Genomic DNA, 21362 nt, shown 5'->3' on the forward strand with positions numbered 1-21362 from the left:
AAAATAATCTTGATTGTGGATTTGTAATATAGAGAATTTATTATTTAAATATTTACTATATATTTTGTTTGGTGTATGTTTTTTGTTACTACTTTCTTTAGAAAGTCATGCTAATTTTTTTCAAACACTATCTTAAAAGTATCTCTGCCAGGCCTTGAACACAATTGTACACCAGCTGATGTTAAACTCACAGTATCCCTCTGCTTCTACTTCCTGTGCACTGAGATTAAAGCACATAACACCATCACACTAAATTTTTATATCACTTATTTACTTTTTAGTTTATTATTAAAATACTTTTATATATTTTTAAATTATGTGTGCATGCAGTGAATCATCATGTGTGTATGTTCATATATATGAATAATGGCAGTAGTTCATCTTTTATGTTTTCATTATTTATTGTTTGTATAAAAATTTTATTATGATATTATTGTAGGATTTAATCTGTTTTATTTTGGTTCTTTTTTTGACGGGTCGAATAAGCATTAAACCAGAATACATTGCACATTCCAGACTACTTGCTAAGAGAATACAGAGAAGAAAATTCCAACCTTTAATATATCCAAGCAGACATCACACACATTAAGTCCAATAACTAGTTCACAAATAGAATACATGTTACCATATATACATATAATAACTATACACACACACAAATACATATATATGTATATGTGTATGTTGCTTTTATTTAGATCCTATTACCTAGTCTTGTTCCTGTGCCACTCTCATTGTTCCCCTTCTTCTTCCATATTATACTTCCTTATACTCTACTGACTTTCAAAAATTGTGAGCCAATAAATTTAGTTTTGCTTATAAAATAACAGATTACAGAATTCTTTGCAGGAACATAAGCACCCTTCCACTCTCTACACTGCTGAAAAAAAATGGCTCTTCTTTCACTGGTTTCCAGTACTTACCAGTAGAAACAGAACCTCTCAATCTTTCCATTCTCCATGGTTTAGAGTTTATGGTTCTTATTCTGTGTCAGTCTTGGGTCATTAAACACAATTGCTAGAATCTCAAGAATGCAATGACCTTTTCATGCCCCAACGGGAACTTTCTACATGTCTCTACCTTTCCTGCAGACCATATACTGTTTAAAAGGCTTTATTTATAATTATTTAAATATATGTGCATATATGTAAATGACTGAGTATATATGTAAAGTGTTTATGAAGGTCAGAAGTGGGTGTTGGATTCCCTGTGTCTGAAGTTACTGCAGTTGACTCACCTTACAGGGTCTAGAAACTGAACTCATGCCCTTCTCAAGAGTAGTATATGTACTTTACTAATAGTCCTCATCTCCTATATAGGCTATATGTTTCTTCAACGCTACTCCATTTTTTTTTACTGCTCTTGAGCCTTTGAGTGAGTGATTTGGATATCACATTTAGGAGTGAGAATTCTGCTATCATTCTTAAAATCTTTGTCTAATTATAATTTTCCTGTGCTAATCTTTCCCCACTGTAAAATAAACCTTCTATGACAATCACTGACAACAGTAATCTATAGCTATAAATGTAAGATTCTAGAAGGTATATAGATAAGCATCACATATTCATTTAGAAAGAAGAGATGTAGTTTCAGCACTAAAGCCTATGGACGGCTTTTACCAGATTTACAAAACCATGTTTGGAGTCAGTTATTAAGAACACTGACTATAATTATTGATGAATGGGTTCAATTCCCTGTAGCCATATAATATGTAAAACATGTCTGTAATTTCAATGTCATTGGATCCAGTGACCTCTTCTGGGCTCTGCAACTGTTGTACCCCTGTGGGACAGATGTACATAGAGAAAAAACTGCTCATACAACTACCATTAAATCCTCAGGAAAAAGCCATGGCATCAAGATCCATTTTACATTCAATGATGAATTTCTAATTGGATTGATATTCTACAGATCTAGAGGAATACACACAGCAATCGTTAATTCGTGGGTGCAATAATAATATCATGCCCAGAGTCAAGAATTTCATGGAATTCCTTTGGCATTAAGAGACTTGCAACCCTATCTTCCATAATGTTCTCAGGGTCTTGGGTGTGATTGGTTATGCACTGGCTATGAAGTAGTTTAGTCAATTATGACTTCCCTTATTTTTATAAATAATCTTTCTTTTTTGTTGTTTTTTTTTATTTTTTATTGATATATTTTTATTTACATTTCAAATGATTTCCCCTTTTCTGGATCCCCACTCCCCACAAGTTCCATAAGCCCTCTTCCCTCCCCCTGTTCCTCCATCTACCCCTTCCCACTTCCCTTTTCTGGAATTCCCCTATACTCTTGCACTGAGTCTTTCCAGAACCAGGGGCCACTCCTCCATTCTTTTTGGACACCATTTAATATGTGGATTATGTCTTGGGTATTCAAAGTTTCTAGGCTAATATCCACTTATCAGTGAGTGCATACCATGATTGATCTTTTGAGACTGGGTTACCTCACTTAGTATGATGTTCTCCAGCTCCATCCATTTGTCTAAGAATTTCATGAATTCATTGTTTCTAATGGCTGAATAGTACTCCATTGTGTAAATATACCACATTTTTTGTATCCATTCCTCCGTTGAAGGACACCTGGGTTCTTTCCAGCTTCTGGCTACTACAAATACGGCTGCTATGAACATAGTGAAGCATGTGTCCTTATTGCATGCTGCAGAATCCTCTGGGTATATGCCCAGGAGTGGTATAACCAGGTCCTCAGGAAGTGTCATGCCCAGTTTTCTGAGGAACCGCCAGACTGATTTCCAAAGTGGTTGCACCATCTTGCAATCCCACCAGCAGTGGAGGAGTGTTCCTCTTTCTCCACATCCTCACCAACACCTGCTGTCTCCTGAGTTTTTGACCTTAGCCATTCTGACTGTTGTGAGGTGAAATCTCAGGGTTGTTTTGATTTGCATTTCCCTAATGATTAATGATGTTGAACATTTCTTAAGGTGTTTCTCAGCTCTCCGAAGTTCTTCATGTTAAAATTCTTTGTTTAGCTCCGCACCCCATTTTTTAATGGGGTTATTTGGTTCTCTGGGTTCTGCCTTCTTGAGTTTTTTGTATATATTAGATATTAGCCCTCTGTTGGATTTAGGGTTGGTGAAGATCCTTTCCCAATCTCTTGGTTGATGTTTTGTCCTTTTGACAGTGTCCTTTGCCTTAAAGAAACTTTGTAGTTTTATGAGGTCCCATTTGTCAATTCTTGATCTTAGAGCGTAAGCTATTGGTGTTCTACTCAGGAACTTTTCCTCTGTGCCCATGTCCTCAAGGGTCTTCCCCAGTTTCTTTTATATTAGTTTCAGTGTGTCAGGTTTTATGTGGAGGTCCTTGATCCATTTGGAGTTGAGCTTAGTGCAAAGAGATAAGAATGGATCGATTCACATTCTTCTGCATGCTGACTTCTAATTGAACCAGCACCATTAGTTGAAAAGACTATCTTTTTTCCCTTGGATGCTTTCAGCTCCTTTGTTGAATATCAAGTGACCATAGGTGTGTGGGTTCATTTCTGGGTCTTCAATCCTATTCCATTGATCCGCTTGCCTGACATTGTACCAATACCATGCAGTTTTTTTTTTTTTTTTCACTATTGCTCTGTAGTAAAGTTTAAAGTCTGGAATACTGAATCTCCCTGAAGTTCTTTTACTGTTGAGAATAGTTTTGGGATTTTTATGGGGATAGCATTGAATCTGTAGATTGCTTTGGCAAGATGGCCATTTTAACTATATTAATCCTTCCAATCCATGAGCATGGAAGATTTTTCCATTTTCTGAGATCTTCTTTGATTTCCTTCTTCAGAGATTTGAAGTTCTTGGCATATAGGTCTTTCACTTGTTTGGTTAGAGTTACCCCAAGATACTTTATGCTGTTTGTAGCTATTGTGAAGGGAGTCGTCATTTCCCTAAATTTCTTTCTCATTCTGCTTATCCTTTGAATATATAAAGGCTACTGATTTGCATGCCTTGATTTTTGTAGCCAGCCATTTTGCTGAAGTTGTTTATCAGCTGTAGAAGTTCTCTAGTAGAGTTTTTATGGTCACTTAAATATACTATCATATAATCTGCAAATAGTTTGACGTCTTCCTTCCTTTCCAATTTGTATCCCTTTGACCTCCTTATGTTGTCTAATTGCTCTATCTAGGACTTCAAGAACTATATTGAAAAGATATGGAAAGAGGGGGCAGCCTTGTCTAGTCCCTGATTTTAGTTGGATTGCTTCAAGTTTCTCTCCATTTAGTTTGAGGTTGGCTACCGGTTTGTTGTATACTGCTATTACTATATTTAGATATGGTCCTTGAATTCCTGTCCTTTCCAAGACTTTTAGCATGAAAGGATGTTGAATTTTGTCAAATGCTTTTTCAGCATCCAATGAAATGATCATGTGGTTTTTTTTCTTTGAGTTTTTTTATGTAGTGGATAGCATTTATGGATTTCCTTATATTGAACCATTCCTGCATCCCTGGGATGAAGCCTACTTGATCATGGTGGATGATCCTTTTGATGTGTTCTTGGATACGGTGGGCAAGAATTTTATTTACTATTTTTGCATCGATATTCATAAGGGAAATTGGCCTGAAATTCTCTTTCTTAGTTGGAACTTTGTGTGGTTTTGGTATCAGCGTAATAGTGGCTTCGAAGAAGGAGTTGGGTAGTGTTCCTTCTGTTTCTATTTGGTGGAAAAGTTTGAAGAGTATTGGTCTTAAGTCTTCTTTGAAGGTGTGATAGAATTCTGCACTGAAACCATCTGGTTCTGTGCTTTTTTTTGGTCGGAAGCCTATCTATGACCCCTTCTATTTCTTTAGGGGTTGTGGGTCTGTTTAGATTGTCTATTTGATCCTGGTTTAATTTTGGTAATTGGTATCTGTCTAAGAAAATGTCCATTTCCTCCATATTCTCCAGTTTTGTTGAGTACAGGTTTTTGTAGTAGGACCTGTTGATTTTTTGAATTTCCTCGGTTTCTGTTGTAATATCTCCATTTTCATTTCTACTTTTGTTAATTTGGATACTTTCTCTGTGCCCTTTGGTTAGTCTGGCTAAAGGATTATCTATCTTGTTGATTTTTTTCAAAGAACCAGCTTTTGGTTTTGTTGATTCTTTGTATGGTTCTCTTGGTTTCTACTTGATTGATTTCAGCCCTGAGTTTGATGATTTCCTGCCTTCTTCTCCTCCTGGGTGAATTAGCTTCTTTTTGTTCCAGGGCTTTCCGTTGTTCAGTTAATCTTCTAGTGTATGCTCTCTCGAATTTCTTTTGGAGGCACTCAAAGCTATGAGTTTTCCTCTTAGCACTGCTTTCATTGTGTCCCATAGATTTGTGTATGTTGTGCCTTCATTTTCATTAAATGCTAAGAAATCTTTGATTTCTTTCTTTATTTCTTCCTTGACCAAGGTATCATTGAGTAGAATATTGTTCAGTTTCCATGTGTATGTGGGATTTCTGTTGTTTTTATTGTTATTAAAGAACACTTTTACTCCATAGTGATCTGATAGGAGGAATGAGATTATTTCAATCTTCTTATATTTGTTGAGATCTGTCTTGTGACCAACTATATGATCTATTTTGGAGAAGGTACCATGAGGTGCTGAGAAAAAGGTATATTCTTTTGCTTTGGGATGAAAAGTTATATATATATATATATATATATATATATATATATATATCTGTTAACTTCAATTGGTCCTAAGCTTCAATTAGTTTCACTGTCTCCCTGTTTAGTTTCTGTTTTCCTGATTGGTCGATAGGTGAGAGTGGAGTGTGGAAGTCACCCACAATTAATGTGTTAGGTGCAATGTTTGCTTTGAGCTTTAGTAAAGTTTCTTTTATGAATGAGGGCACCCTTGTATTTGGGGCATAGATGTTCAGGATTGAGAATTTTTCTTGTTGTGTTTTTCCTTTGACCAGCAAGAAGTGACCTTCCATGTCTCTTATGATGACATTAGTTGAAAGTCAATTTTATCTGATATTAGAATGGCAACTCCGGCTTGTTTCCTGGGACCAGGCAGAGAGTATAACAGAATAGATGGTATAATAAAGTCTACAGGAAATTTATATTCTTTGAATGTGGGCTTCATGGGAATTATAAGATAAATTCTTGATTTGACAAGGTGCCTGGTTCTTATTAGCAGGTGTTAATAAAAGTGTGATTAAATTGTTTTAATAGTTAGGAAAGAAGACAGATTTTCAAAACGAGTAGAATTATGAGGTTTTTGGTTGTTTTGTTATTCCACTGAAAGAGAATGCAGGATACAAGATTTCCTTGTTGCTGACTGAATGGTATGCTGATTTGAGAAAAAGGGTTTGTCTTTGTGTTTTTAGAATAGCTGATTAGTGTCTATATACCTTCTAGAGTTATATGGACCAGATATTACAGAGGGAAACTGCCTGAATATAAATTCAGGTGAATCAAATGAAAAACTATTCTTCATGATATCCGCCATATGGCACAAATGCCTTGATGGTAGTAGTGTGGGATTTATATTTTTTAAATATTTCACACTACATAGGGAGATTCATTGTATGCAGTTCAATTGCGTTCAGTTGGGTTTCTCCCCGAATTCCCTTCAGTTTTTACAGTTTGTGAAGTGAAGGTCAGCAGAGGCATTTGAATCCAGAGAATAAAAAATAGACAGAAAAATTACAAAAAAATTGCAAACTTAGTTTGAATCCAACCAGAGAAATTCAGTGAGAAGCTGAGAAAAGCCCCCTTGAATCAGATAACTTGGATAGGATCTTAAGCCAAAGCATATGAGTTGAAATAGCCAGGCCTGAGTTCAGATAGAACTAGAAAGGGTGAGTTCATTCAGCAGTAAATCTCTGAGATAATGATTACATCTGGTGAATAAAAGGTACAATTACAATGGCAAATTGCTTATACAGTGCTGATTGTTTTTGGCACCACGACATAAACCTAGACTTAGTTAGGAAGAGTCTTCAATTGAAAGAATGCCTCCATTAGCTCATGTCTAGAAATGCTTCAGGGCATATTCTTAATTAGTGACTGACAACCAAACTCACTGTGGTTGACACCATCCTTGGGAAGTTAGTCCTGGGTTATATATGAAAGCAGGTGAGCAATCCATTAGGTGACATTTATGCAGAGATTCTGCGTCAGTTCCTGCCTTCTATTCCTGCCTTGTGTCTCTGCCTTGACTTCTTTTTTTGAAGGGATGGGATCTGAATTGTAAGCTTAAATAAACCCTCTCGAACCAAGTTGCTTTGCCCATGTTCTTTATCACAGAAATCACAACAATAGAATGCTATCTAAGAAACCAATCTTTCTTTTTTCTATTTTCTATACTGAGTTCGAGACTATATTTCAATCTCTTTCCTGTCTATTCATTTTGAAAGGAAATTTTTCTCATGAGTAAATTATATTGATGTAAAAATTGTCATAGGACAGGTTAATACAATATCAGATAGATGTATGTATCCTTCTTGTACTTTGAGGTATTTTACATATTTAATTTATTCATCACATTGTGTGCTTGAGTGTATTATATGCATGGCATTTGTGCAAGTGGTCACAGAGACCAAAAGAGGACTTCAGATACCAAGAGCTGTAATTACTGGTAGCTGTGAACCACCAACTGGGTGTGTGCTAAGCATTGAACCAGGGTCGTCTACGAGAAGAGTAAGCGTTCTTAACCACCAAGCCACTGGTTCATCCCCAGTTTGAGAAAATTTATTGAGAGACTTGCAAAATCTAAGCCACCCTGAAGAGGGTTACTATCAATTAATATCAAGGAATATTGTCTATTTTATAAATATTTTACAAATGCCAAGATAACCAAAATAACGAAAGGGAAAAGTATAATTTTCTTGGTATTGTAGGCTGTGGGTCCTGGTGGAATTTTGAAAAAGGGCCTCCTAAGAAGTGAAAATGAAGAATGGAAAAGAATTCGATCATTGGTTTCTCCAACCTTCACCAGTGGAAAACTGAAGGAGGTAAGAAAATAAAGGATGTTTTTTAAAGATGTGATCAATTCTGAGTACAGGGTGAAGTAATATATTCTTCAAAGAAATGTTCCTTTGTGCATCACATTGCTAAGAATTGTCTTTCTTTTCTTTGTTGATGTTGTTATTTTTATTGTTTTTCCTTTTATGGTTTTTATTTGTTTCAGTGGAGGTTGCTCTTTCACCTCTGTTAAAATGTGACTCTTTTCATAATTTCAAAAGTCTTGTTATTTGGGAACCTCAGATGTTGACATTTGTCAATGCAGTGTATTGTATTTTGTACTTAGATGTTCCCCATCATCCAACACTATGGAGAAGTGCTGGTGAAAAATATGAGACTGGAAGTAGAGAAAGGCAAGCCCATTGCTGTGAGAGAGTGAGTAGTAATGCATGTATTGGCTGTGGGCTCTGTCACTTCTGGAGACATCCCCTACATTTCAAGAACCCCAGATTATTCCAGAGAAAAAGGACAAGTATGATGTTATCCTCCTGTAAACCATGCATTAAGAAACACCTCCCAGATTAACTTTGGATAATCTCCCTCTAATGTACATGAAACAAAATTAGATTAGAATTTGTTGTCTCTTATTTTAGAAGACAAATTATATAGTTTAGAGAGAATGATGAAAATTTAGGTAAGATACAGCTCTCAATACTAAGAAACGAAAGAGGAGAATATATGAGGTTCATCAGAGATCCTTAATTTGCCATGAGTATTACAGTTTATATCTTTGGACAATCTAAAATTCATGTTTTGCTGAACATCTTAGAAATATATCAACAAAAGAGAAATCGCTTCTACCTCTATTTAATTAAACTGAAGAGGGGTGACTTTCTGGAAATTATGTGGGCAGTAAAATCACATTGATTTTTGAAGATGCCACAATAGTAAACTCAGGCTGCACTAAACATAATGCAGACAAATTGTCCCATAGCTCAGGAGCTGTGTTGGTCTCATATCAATCCCTTTGTCTTTCTTAGAATTTTTGCTGCCTACAGCTTGGATGTGATCATTAGCACCTCATTTGGAGTGAAGGTGGATTCTGTCAACAATGCTCAGGATCCATTTTTGTGTAATGTCAAGAAGCTTCATAAATTTAACCTTTTCAATCCATTAATTTTCTCTATGGGTATGCTGTCTATTTTTAAACTATTACTATATTAGTCTTATTGTAAGTAGCATGCAATGTACAATATACTTCACAGCATATCAATACACAATTAATTCTCCCCCCTTCAGGCTTCACCACTATATGATCTGTATTATCCCCCTTTGTACTTTCATCTTACATCTTATCCATCATTGATATATCTTTGCTCTTTTTAGATAATTTTATTACATGACCATGTGATTTCTGTCTTTGAGCCATCAATGCCATGATTTATATTTATACATTTACATATATTATTCATTTCACTATATCTTGAAAGAAACTTAAATAAATATCTAATTTCAAGGTTTGTTATTTTTCTGGATAGTATATTAATTTTAGGAGTAAGTGTAGAACTCACCATTTTGTGACACAGGTTATTCTGTGACACAATATCTAGTATTAATTAAGTTTACATATTTATGCATATACATTTAGAGTTGCAATGCTATATGGATGATAGTTCCCTTAAATGCATAAAGTAGTCTATATGCTTGTGATTTGTTTTGGTATTTCAGAATAGTAATGCATGCTCATTTCCTATATTGATATTTGACGGTTGGATATATTTCTTGGAATCAGCAAAACAAATTCTGATTGCTAATACAATTGGCTAGTTTGTGTATTGTTTGTTTGTTTGTAGACAAACTCATGATCTTGGCTACTCTGTAACTAGCTATGTAGACCAGATTGGATGAAACTCATAATGATCTGTCTGACTCTGTTTTCTGACTATAGGGGTTAAAGGATGTGTTAGTACTATCAGCATTAGTCTGTGTCCTTTGCTAAAGGAACTGAAACCATTTATTTTCAGATTCTTAATGAAAAGCATTCACTGGTTCTTATCATTTAATGGCACTTTGTGGCCTTGTTTGGTGCTCTTTTTTAACAACTGCCTTAGCAGTTTTAAAACTTTTCCCCCCTCACTCTTGGCTGTAATTATGGTTTCCTTCAGTCCAAATTCTTGTTTCCATTATGTAATACATGCAGGCTTCACTGTGATTAATTCTTTAGGCAATTCATTAGGCTGACATAACATACAGTTTTTGCTTCTCCTTTAATTGTAATCAATAAGTTTTTGAAATATTAATACTTTTCAACAGATCTTATGTATTAAACATGAAATATATCTTTTAAAGAGCCCCTGGCTTTCTTGTTTACTGTTGAAAAGACAGAAGTCACACTGAGGAACTTCTCTTTATATATAAGTTAGTCCCTCCTCTTGTACCTTCAAATACTTTTTTTTTAATTTTGTGTATTCACCTGCTCTTGATTTCATGATTCTTTGTATTGGTCTGTTTGTTTCTTATTGGTTGATTTAAGTCCTAAGATTGACTACTTCCTGACATCTATTCCTCCTGAGTGTGTTTCCTTCTTTTTGTTTTAGAACTTTCAGGTGTACTGTTAAATTGCTAGTATGCAATATCACATATTTCTTTATGAAGGCATGTAGTGCTATGGCATTTCCTCTTATCACTGCTTTCATGTTTGGGTATGTTTTGCCTTCATTTTCATTGAATTCTAGAAAGCCTTGGATTTATTTCTTCTTTGACCCAGTGATCACTGAAAAAAAAGAGTTCTTCAGTTACCACGAGTTTTTAGGGTTTCTATTGTTAATGAAGTCCAGTTTAAATCCATAGTCATCAGATGATAAACAAAGTATTACTTTAATCTTCTTGTATCTGACTAGGATTCATTTTTGCTGAGTATATGCTCAATTTTGCAGAAGATTCCTTGAGGTGCTGAGAAGAAATATTATTTTGTGTTTGGGTGAAATGTTATATAGCTATCTTTTAGCCCCCTTTGATTTATACCATCTGTTATACACCCTGTGTTTCAATTTAGCTTCTGTTTGATGACCTGTCCAGTGATGAGAGTGGGATATAGATGCCTCCCACTATTAATGTGTGGAGCTCAATGTGTGATTTAAGCCTCAGTAATGTTTCTTTTAGGAACATGGATACCCTTGTATTTGGCACACAGATAGAGTTGAGACATCCTCCAAGTGGACCTTTCCTTTGACAAGTATGAAGTGATATTCCCTGCCTCTTTTTATTAATGTTGATGGAAAGTCTATTGTATTAGATATTAGAATAGCTACAACATCTGGTTTCTTGAGTTTCTTTGCTTGGAAATACTTTTCCGCCACTGATTCAGTTAGTGTCTATCGTTTTTGCCAAGATGTGTTTCTTGTATGCAAGTGAATGGTGCACCCTATTTATTAATCAGCTTTGTAAGCCTCTGACTTTTTATTAGTGAATTTAGACCATTGATATTGAAAGATATTAATAACCAATGATTGCTACTTCCTGTTAATATTGACAGTGTTTGTGTGTGTGTGTGTTTGTAGGAAAATTATACTCTTAGTTTTGCTAATTTGGTGTGAAATTATGAATTCTCATAATTTGGTGTGAAATTATGAATTTTTGTGTTTTATTTGGTATAGCTAGCCTTGTTCGGTTGGAATTTTCCTCCTAGTATCTACTGTATGGCTAGATTACTGGAACAATAGTGGTTAATTTTGGTTTTGTTGTGGAATACATTGGTTTGTCCATCTATAATCATTGAAATTTTTGCTGAGTAGAGTAATCTGAGCTGATATTGGTCTTCTCTTGGGGTCTGCTTGACATCTGTCTAGACCTTTCTGGCTTTCAGAACCATTGTTGAGATGTCAGGTGTTATTCTGAATTTATGTGTTTGTTGGCCTTTATTCCTTGCAGCTTTCAATATTCTTTCTTTGTTCTGTATATATATAGAGTTTTCATTATTGTGCAGCATGAAGAATTTTCTTTTCTGGTCCAATTTATTTTGTGTTCTCTAAGCTTCTTGTATGTTTATAACCACCCTGGTCTTTAAGTTAGGAAATTTTTCTTCTGTGATTTTGTTGAAGATATTTTGTGGTGTTTTGAGATACAAAATGTCCTTTTCTATTCCTATTATTCGTAGAATTTTTTTTTCATAATATTAGATATTTTCTGAGTGTTTTGTGTCAGGAATTTTTTTAAGATTTAACATTTTCTTCGACTCCTATTTCTTCTACAGTATCTTCTATGAATGAATGCGTCTCTTCCATCTCTTGTATTCTGTTGGTAAAGCTTGTTTCTGTGTCACTGATATCTTTCTAGATTTTCTCTCTCCAGGATTACCTCAGTTTGTGTTTTCTCCATTGCTTCTATTTCCATTTCTCAGGCTTTGAACAGTTTTATGCATTTCATTGACCAGTTTTATGTTCCTGTACATCTTTATGGAATTCATTTATTTGCTTTTCATAGACTTGTATTATCTACATAAGATTATATTTAAGGTTGTTTTCTTGCTGTTGATGTGTGATAGGATATACAAAGGTTGCTGTAGTAGAATAAGTGAGTTCTAGTGGTGCCATATTATCCTAGCTTTTCTTGAGTGTATTCTTACTCTAGCCTTTAGTCATCTGTTTATCCCTGGTTTTGCCTGGTCTGATAGTCCATGCTGGCATTTTTGACTGCATTTATAGCTGGTATTTCTGGGTTGAACCAGATGGCTACTGCCCTCCGGGAATAATAAATTATTATGACTTGGAAGATGTAGAATAGAGGAGATCACTTTGAAGATTTTCTCAGTATTATTTTCTTGCTAAAAGTTTCACATTGACATTGTTTGTTGTATTAGATATGTGTATACATAAGTATGTGGATAATATTGTGTTAAGTGTGTTGGGGAAGATTTTTGACCCCAGAAGTAGTGCAGTAGAGGCAGGAATATTACAATCATTGACCACTCTGACCTACTATCAAAATTCTTCCTCAAACCCAAAGAGGTTTGGAGCTTCATGATAGCATACTTATCTAGCATGTATAAGGGTGTGCAGTTTTTCACCAACACTGCAATTATTTCTTAAATTTTAAGCAGTTTCTTTATAATAATCACATCTTCTCTCAAACTATTGTTTCTTGGCCTCAAACTCCAGAACACATGACAATTTAATTTTGTTCATTTTTGTGAATACATACTGTACCATAAAAGACATAGGAACCTCGTTTTATGATTCTTATAGCTGAATAGATGTGATGATGGAGTGAGCAACCTTCCATTTCCATTTTCTGGAAAGTAATAAGAAATATTTCAACCCTCAATTTTTGGTTACTTAGTATCTACTGACAAGTTTCATAAAGTTTAGGGAATTCTATGCTATTGCTATTTATCTGAGAACATTATTTAGGAAAAATGTTTAGTTTTTCCTGAAATTTTTCAGAATACTCAATCTCTGATTATTTTGTGTAATTTGATATTATTCTGTCATGTGCCTTATTTGATAACATGCATGTTAATATATAACGAGATTCACTTCATGATTCTGCATTCAAGTAGTAAATGTTTGTGAAGTTAACTTATCAAACTTTTAAGTCTTGTTTCTATATAGGATTTCTTTCCCAAAAGGTTTCTGATTTTAGAAACAGGGATGGAGAAGCTTCCAGATACAATTTTCCACTTTTACCTAATTTTCTGTTTTGGGAACTCACATGAAAACTTGTTATAAATTGTCTGTTAAATATTTCATAGAACTCCACTGTGAATCTTTCTGTAGCTGAATTCCTCTTAGTGACTCTGTGTTTTATTTAAAATTCAATTACTTTTAAGTATGATAGAATATAGGTTATAATAGCATTCATTTCTATCACAATATTTCCTGTTGTTTTTTCAACTAAAACATTGACTTTTACCTTTATTAAATAAAATAACTGTCAAAAATTTAAATTTTTGTTTTCATCATATATTTTTCTTTTTTATAGCCCTCTTTCCATTTCTTAACCGAATATATGACAAACTAAACATCTCCATTTTTCCAAATGATGCTATAACATTTTTTAAAAAATTTGTAGAGAAGACCAAAAAATGTCGGCTTGAAAATATCCAAGAGGTAATATATGAAAAACTTCTTTCAATTCAAAGGAAATGCTGTCAAAATCACACATTCTCGAGAAAAGACCCTATGGAGATATTTGATGAATTTGATCTATTCAGTTTGAGATGTGGCTAGTCTAGAACTTGGGCAGTTATATTTGACCATAGAGAGTGCCAATTGCATAAGCAAGTTTTGCCCAATGCAGCCTATAACCTGGATGAGGGATATTGGCAGAAAAAGAACATAGCAGAAGGATGTTTGGGAGTCAGTATTGTGTCTGAGATGTCACCAGTGTTTTTCTAGTATTCTGTTGATTGGAGCATTTCAGATAATCATATAAAATCCAGGAATTAGAGCCATAAATACCCATCAGTAATTATGGGATGTGGGTTCAGGATGTGTGAAGGACATGACAAATTGACACATTCTGCATATAGAATTTCTTTATAAACAAGTGTTTATGACAGGAGAAAGAACTATAATCAATCAGGCAAAGGCTTGTGCTCATCACCAACAGATGTGCAGAATCAGAGAAAGCCATGAGGGAAAAAAAAGGTGTTGGGCATGGCAGCATGATATTAGAAGTACACATCTTGTTCTCCAAAATCTAGTGATGAGTGTTTTGTTCTACTAGTGATTCTGGCAACAATAGCTATATTCTAACATTAAGTAATTTATAGCCTCAAAAAATTTTTAAGTTCTTCATTAAATTTCCATTTTAAGGTCCCCCAAACACTAATCTGACTTTGATATTTCTGATTTCAGAACCCAGTAGATTTTCTTCAGCTGATGATGAACTGCGGTAATTCCAAAAATGAGGATGGTTCCCATACAGGTAACCAAGGATACATTAGGATCTGAAAGATATGCACAGAAGAAGGGGTTGGTTCTTAACATATAAAGGGACAGTCTATTAAATTTCAGAGAAACACTGACATGTGGTGTTATATACAGCAGCTTAAGGAACTCTCTAAAAACACACAGTAAAGAATGCTCATATTCTGAAGACTACTGTGCCTTCTATCTATGACAGAGAATCTACCTGCATGAAATCTCAAAACCTAGCTACCTAACGAAGACCTAATTAAGTTTTAAAAAATAGGTTAATATCCCTAATAGAGGAGGGAAACTTCAGGGTGACTCCTCCATAGATAACAAGCTACAGGGATAATGAGACATCTCCATAAATGAGTTCCATAAATAGCTATCCAATATCTAGATATCAGCCCTAGAAACAACTATATGCAGATAATACTGAGAGAATTCCTTAGGTTATAGTTTTATGATTATTCATTTGTGTGTATGTTACAATGATGTTCAAGGAATTGGAGGCTCTAGATTTGCAAGTAAGTGTGGATGTGACTTAGGAAGAGTAAGAGGGAATGTCATACTTAAATATTATTATTCTTATAGTAATCTTAAAGCCATTTGTAAGCATGATTTCTTAGGCCAAAATTCATTTATGATGTATGCATTTCCTAAATTAGCCAACGCTGTTTCTCAGCCTCATGCAGAACCATTGATTTAGAAATTTATCCTGGAAATCTGCTTCCATGGCATAGAGGAGGTACAATGGTTTGCATGTCATTAGTATTTGTCAATGTAAGAGACTTGGAAATTTTATTTTTTCCTTTCATGGTGATCTAGTGACAATTTTTCTCTAAGTAAGAAGGCTCTTTCTCTTTAATAATATACAACATACAGACAGAAAATTAATGAAACAGATTATGAAATTAATAAGTAAGAGTTACATTCAAATAGACCAATCTGTTCCTATCTGGCAACTCAAAAAAAGTATTCAATTAACTATCCTGGTGAGTTTAGAGTTTAGCATCTAAACCATTTTAGATTTTAATTTTTAAATGAACTTAATAGCATCTTAAACCTAAGTATCTTCCTAAATGCTAAACAACTTAAATTTAAATCTTCATCTTTTCAAGTATTCAACCCTATCAAAACCTGAGAAGTAATAAGTATTACTTGAGTATGTAGAAAGTACAGGAATTGACAGAGACTGCTGACCTTCTGGAAGTCCACAATATCGCCTCTATAACATTGAAACATCACTCTTTAGACTTTTGAACCAATATATCTGACAGACCTTAAGTGAAGCAGGAATTATGAAAGAATGTTTATCAAACATTGCCTGTCTCCAGCTACCTAGTATCTATACATTCAGGACATATATTTCATTTATGATTTAGACAAATATCTGATATGACCATGAGTTTGACTGTCTGATTATTAATTGGCATTAATTATCTTTAACAGTTTTTAATATCAGATATTAAAAGAACTGAACTAAACCTCGTATTCTTAAAATGAGTTGCATGGGCATAGTATCTATACAAGGTTTGAAATATACATATATTTCATTGTTACAAAACTAATCTTATCAATATGCAGAGATTTATACCAGTGTAAACTTTAAACCTGTATCAATGTATAAAGATATGTACAAATTTAAAAATATAGCCTCAATTCTGCATCAAAATGTAAAGATCTCTACCAATGTAGTATTATGGCTATAAAATATTTTTTAGTTCAAGAGTACATTCAATAATCTAATCCTATTTGTCTAATTACATTCTGTTCAATCTCCTTACCCTTACAAAAGAAAAAAGGATAAGTGTGGAAGCCCATATTTATAGAGCCCTCATACTAGTGTGACACCCATTACCAAGTTAGCTCTCATGAGTGGCAACTGGGTTTCCTGTGGGAACCTCATATTCCAAGGAGTGGAGCTACAAGGGATTGAAGGAGAGGCTACAGAGAGAGAAGCTCATGACCTGGAGAAAGCGCAAGTTATATGGGATAATATAGATAAAAAAAAAGAGTCTAGTATATTGGGAGATCTGCCCAATCTAGGCTTATAGCTTGTTTTGTTACTGATTGAGTTGAGATTTCTTTTACCAGGGAATTGGGTTGGAAACAAAGCAGCAACAACATATATTAGTTTCACTGTATCTCTGTTTAGTATCTTTTTCAGAGATCGGTCAATTAGTGAGAGTAGAGTGTTGATATCTCCTACTATGATTGCATGAGGTTCAATGTGTGTTTTGAGCCTCAGTAACATTTCTTTTATGCATGTGTGTGCCCTTGAATTTGGGAAATACATGTTCAGAATTGAGACTACCTCTTTTTGGATTTTTCAGTGGATGGATATGAAATTTTCTTCCCCATCTCATTTGAAATTTTATGGTTGAAAGTACATTTTATTTGATATTAAGGTGGCACCTCCAGCTTGTTTCTTGATATCATATTCTTGTAAAGATTCTTTCTAGCCCTTTATTCTGAGGTAGTGTCTCTCTTTGTTAGTGAGCTGTTTTCCTTGTATACAGGAAAATGCTGGATCTTGTTTAAGCATCCAATCTGTTGGCCTGTGTCTCTTTAATTTTGGAATTGAACCCATTAATGTTGAGAGATTTTAAAGACCAATGATTGTTAGTTCATGTTATTTTTGTTGCTACAGGTGGTATTATGTGTGTATGATTCTCTTCTTTTGAGTTTTTTGTGAAATGTTATTTTTCTTGTGTTTTCTTTGGTGTAGTTGTGTGCCTTTGTTGGAGTTTTCCTTCCACTATCCTCTGTAGGACTGGATTAGTAGAAATATATTGTTTTAATTTGGTTTAGTCATGGAATATCTTGGTTTCTCTATCTATGATGATTGAGAGTTATGCTGTATATAGTAACCCGGGCTGGTATTTGTGTCCTCTTAGAGTCTGGTTGACATCTTTCTATGATCTTCTGGCCTTTCGAGTCTCTGTTGATAAATCTGGTGTAATGCTGATAGGTCTACATCTATATGTTACTTGACCTTTTTATTCTTACACCTTTTAATGTTTTTCTTTATTCTGTGCATTTAGTGTTTTGATTATTATGTGACTGTAGGATTTTCATTTATAGTCCATCCTGTTTAGTGCTGTGTATGCTTCTTGTACATCTATTGCAATCTCTTTCTTTAGGTTAGAGAAGTTTTCTTCTATGATTTTGTTGAGGAGGTTTTCTGGCCCTTTGATCTGATTTTTCACACTTTTCTATTACTAGTATTTGTAGCTTTGACCTTGTCATTGTGTCCTAAATATCATGGAGGTTTTGGGTTAGGCACCATTTACACTGTTACTTTTGACCAATGTGTCAATATTTTCTATGGTATCTTCTATGCCTGAAATTCTCTCTTCTATCTCTTGTATTTGGGTGGTGATGCTTTCATCTATAGCTCCTGATCCATTTCCTAATTTGTCCATACCCATGGTTACCTCCCTTTTTGTTTTCTTTATTGTTTCTATTTCCATTTTTGTTCTTGGACTATTTTGTTCAATTCCTTCATGTGTTTCATTGTATTTTCCTATATTTCTTTTAGGGTTTACTTGCTTATTTTTTATGGGCTTTTTTTTACAACCTGTTTTTCTGTGTTGTCATATATTTCTTTAAAGGAGCTATTTCTATTCTTTTTAAAGGTCTGTATTATCTTCATGAGATGAGATTTAAATCAGTATCTTACTTTTCAGGCATGTATCCACGCTTGCTGTGGTAGGAGAACTGAGTCGTGGTGGTGCCAAATTGTATTCATTTCTGTTGTTTATGGCCTTCTGCTTGCCTCTGACCATCTGCTTATCTCTGATGTCAACTAGCCTGGGTGTCTTTGACTAGAGTTGGCCTTCTTGGAGGGAAGAAAAACTCTGTTTCTTGGGTTAGAAGAGATCTCTCTCCTTGGAGGCAGGCAGTTTTGTCTTGGGTTGGAGTGGGTTTCTTGTCTCATTTTTTTGACCAGGCTGTCTCTTTCCCTGATTACTGAGAACCTCCTGCGAGGCAAGTAGGCTGTATCCCTGGTTCCTATAGACACCCTGGAAGGTAGGCAGGCTGTGTCCTTACTTTGGACCTCTTGGGAAGCTCAAAGGCAGTAGCATGTTAGTAGGTATCATGCCTCTGATCAGACCTGGATTTGGAAGTGGACCAAAGAGAAAGTGGAGCTGTGATCTTGGTTACTGTAGACCTCCTGGGAAGCATGGAATCTATAAGGTGTGGGCAGGTATGTAGCTGCTGATCTGGCCTAAAACTCACATCTTAAGTTTACCTTTGCTGCACAACTTATTGTGAATAAGCTCAAAATCCCAGTTCTTTCCTATTCTATTTTTTGCAGCTTTCCAATGCATGGCACATTGACATCTTGCTTATCACTATGCATAGTGTGCTATATTATTGTCCATACTTCTCTTATAAGTACACTATATAGTATTTTTACATTTATCCTGGTATTTGTTTACTATATATTCTCATAGAACACTGCCCTACACATGATTGATAATATTTTCTCAAAATTATAAAGAGAGGTGAATTCAACTATGCCATCTTCCCAACATGATCCATTATACCTGTTATGACTAATCTTATTTTAGCTCTCTCTGATCTGGAGATTTTGGCCCAATCAATAATATTTGTTTTTGCTGGCTATGAGACAACAAGCAATACTCTTTCCTTTATTATGTATACACTGGCCACTCACCCTGATGTCCAGAAGAAACTCCAGCATGAAATTGATGCAATTCTGCCCAATAAGGTGAATAGATAGCATCTGTAGACCAGAATACATCAAACCTCAACAAGAAACATTTCTTCCACACATATATTTAAAATGATAATAAATATCATAGACATTGGTTCTTATAGAAATCAATAGTGAAAATCTAAGCGCAGAAGAGAAATGAGAGATGGAAGCCAATAGTGTTCATAGAGAAAATTAATCATTGTACTTTTTAATGATCCTCTAATATCTATTATTTCTTGCCAAAACGGCATACTCTAAAAGCATGAACAAAATATCCAGTCTTTAAGTATAATCACTTAACAGTCAATGACTTTTTAAATCTGCACTTAATGTATATAACTGTTTTGCCTAAATGTATATTTATCATCATGTGCATGCCTAGATCCTGACGTCACCAGAATGGTAATACAGATGCCCCAAACTAAGTTTCCAGTAATTGTGATCCACAATTTTGGCACTGGGAAACCACTCTTTGTCCTTTGCGAGAGAAAACAGTGTTCTTCATCACTGAGGCATTCCTTTAGTCTCTCAGTGACCTAGTAGCTGCTTTATTACTGTGAATGCTTTGGCACGGATATTAACAATTACAACTTATTTGTTTTTAAAAGCATTTTATTGTATTTTTCAACCACTGTGGAAATCAGTCTGGCACTTCCTCAGAAAACTGGACATGGCACTTCCTCAGAAAACTGGACATGACACTTCAGGAGGACCCTGCTATACCTCTCCTGGTCATATACCCAAAGGATTCCTCGGCATGCAATAAAGACACATGCTCCATTATGTTTATAGCAGCCTTATTTATAATAGCCAGAATCTGGAAAGAACCCAGATGTATTTTTCAAAAAGATAGAAATAGCCACTGAAGATGCTACTGAAGGAAATGAAATAAAGCCTAGATCAGAGACCAAGGAGCAGTAAATATCTGAAGACATACAATAATCTACCACACATTTATTTTTCTATTTTTAGATTGACAAGAGATTCTTGTCTCATGTTTTACATTAACACAGTTTCTCCTCCATTCACTCCTCACAGCCCCACCACCTTCCCTTCCTCTCCTTCAGACTCTCTCCCTCTCCCTCTTCCTCTCCCTCTCAATCTCCCTCTCCCTCTCCCTCCCTCCCCCCCTCTCTCTCTCTCTCTCTCTCTCTCTCTATAAGAGATCATGTCTCTAAGAGATAACAACCCAATGAGACAGAACATGATGTAATAACACAATACAAAAACCAGCCATTATAACTTTTTGTATCAAAGTTGGGCAGATATTCTCTCCATTACTTCTTTCTCCAGTCATATGATTAGATATGGACATGGAAATTATGGAAGATTCCAACATAGCTTTTCACCTAATGGTAGTTCCAATGTCCCATGGAGCAATAGCAACATATCTCATAAGCTGTCTTTACATCTCTACACAAACGTGACTGCAATGGACTGTGTGGTATCTGATCTGTGAGTGTCTAGCTATCAGTGAGAAGCATACAAAGCATCATCAGGTCTCATACTCACCTTCTGTTCTTACTTCATTCTCTCATGTGGCAAATACCATGACAAAAACAATGTATGTGGAAGAAATTACTCATTTCAGCTGACATTTTTTGATGACAATCTATCATTGAGCAAAGAAAATGCAGGGACTCAAGACAAGAACTTGTAGGCAAGAGTGCTTGCAGCTCCACATAGCATTTCTTTTGATAGAGGCACTTCCTCAAAGTCAAATAAGAACATCAGGGACCATGAAGGATGCTATTTACTGTCTGACCCACTCACTGAGCTATCATGATATAGCTGTTTTCATATACGTCAATACAAACTTCTCATGAAATAATGCTACCCAC

The 21362-nt window shown here is 35.0% G+C and overlaps 1 protein-coding gene across 2 annotated transcripts in view; it reads left to right on the forward strand.

The window, feature by feature from the left end:
• LOC127672584 (cytochrome P450 3A13-like) overlaps window positions 1–21362 on the forward strand; it is a 52457-nt gene that overhangs the window by 19292 nt on the left and 11803 nt on the right. For both annotated transcript variants that reach the window (XM_052167820.1, XM_052167821.1), the window contains exons 5-10: window positions 7818–7931; window positions 8228–8316; window positions 8922–9070; window positions 13861–13988; window positions 14739–14808; window positions 19373–19533. In XM_052167820.1, coding sequence (XP_052023780.1) covers window positions 7818–7931; window positions 8228–8316; window positions 8922–9070; window positions 13861–13988; window positions 14739–14808; window positions 19373–19533 — 711 coding nt within the window. The remainder of the gene's footprint in view (window positions 1–7817; window positions 7932–8227; window positions 8317–8921; window positions 9071–13860; window positions 13989–14738; window positions 14809–19372; window positions 19534–21362) is intronic.

Source organism: Apodemus sylvaticus, chromosome 22, assembly GCF_947179515.1.
Source record: "Apodemus sylvaticus chromosome 22, mApoSyl1.1, whole genome shotgun sequence".
NCBI lineage: Eukaryota > Metazoa > Chordata > Mammalia > Rodentia > Muridae > Apodemus > Apodemus sylvaticus.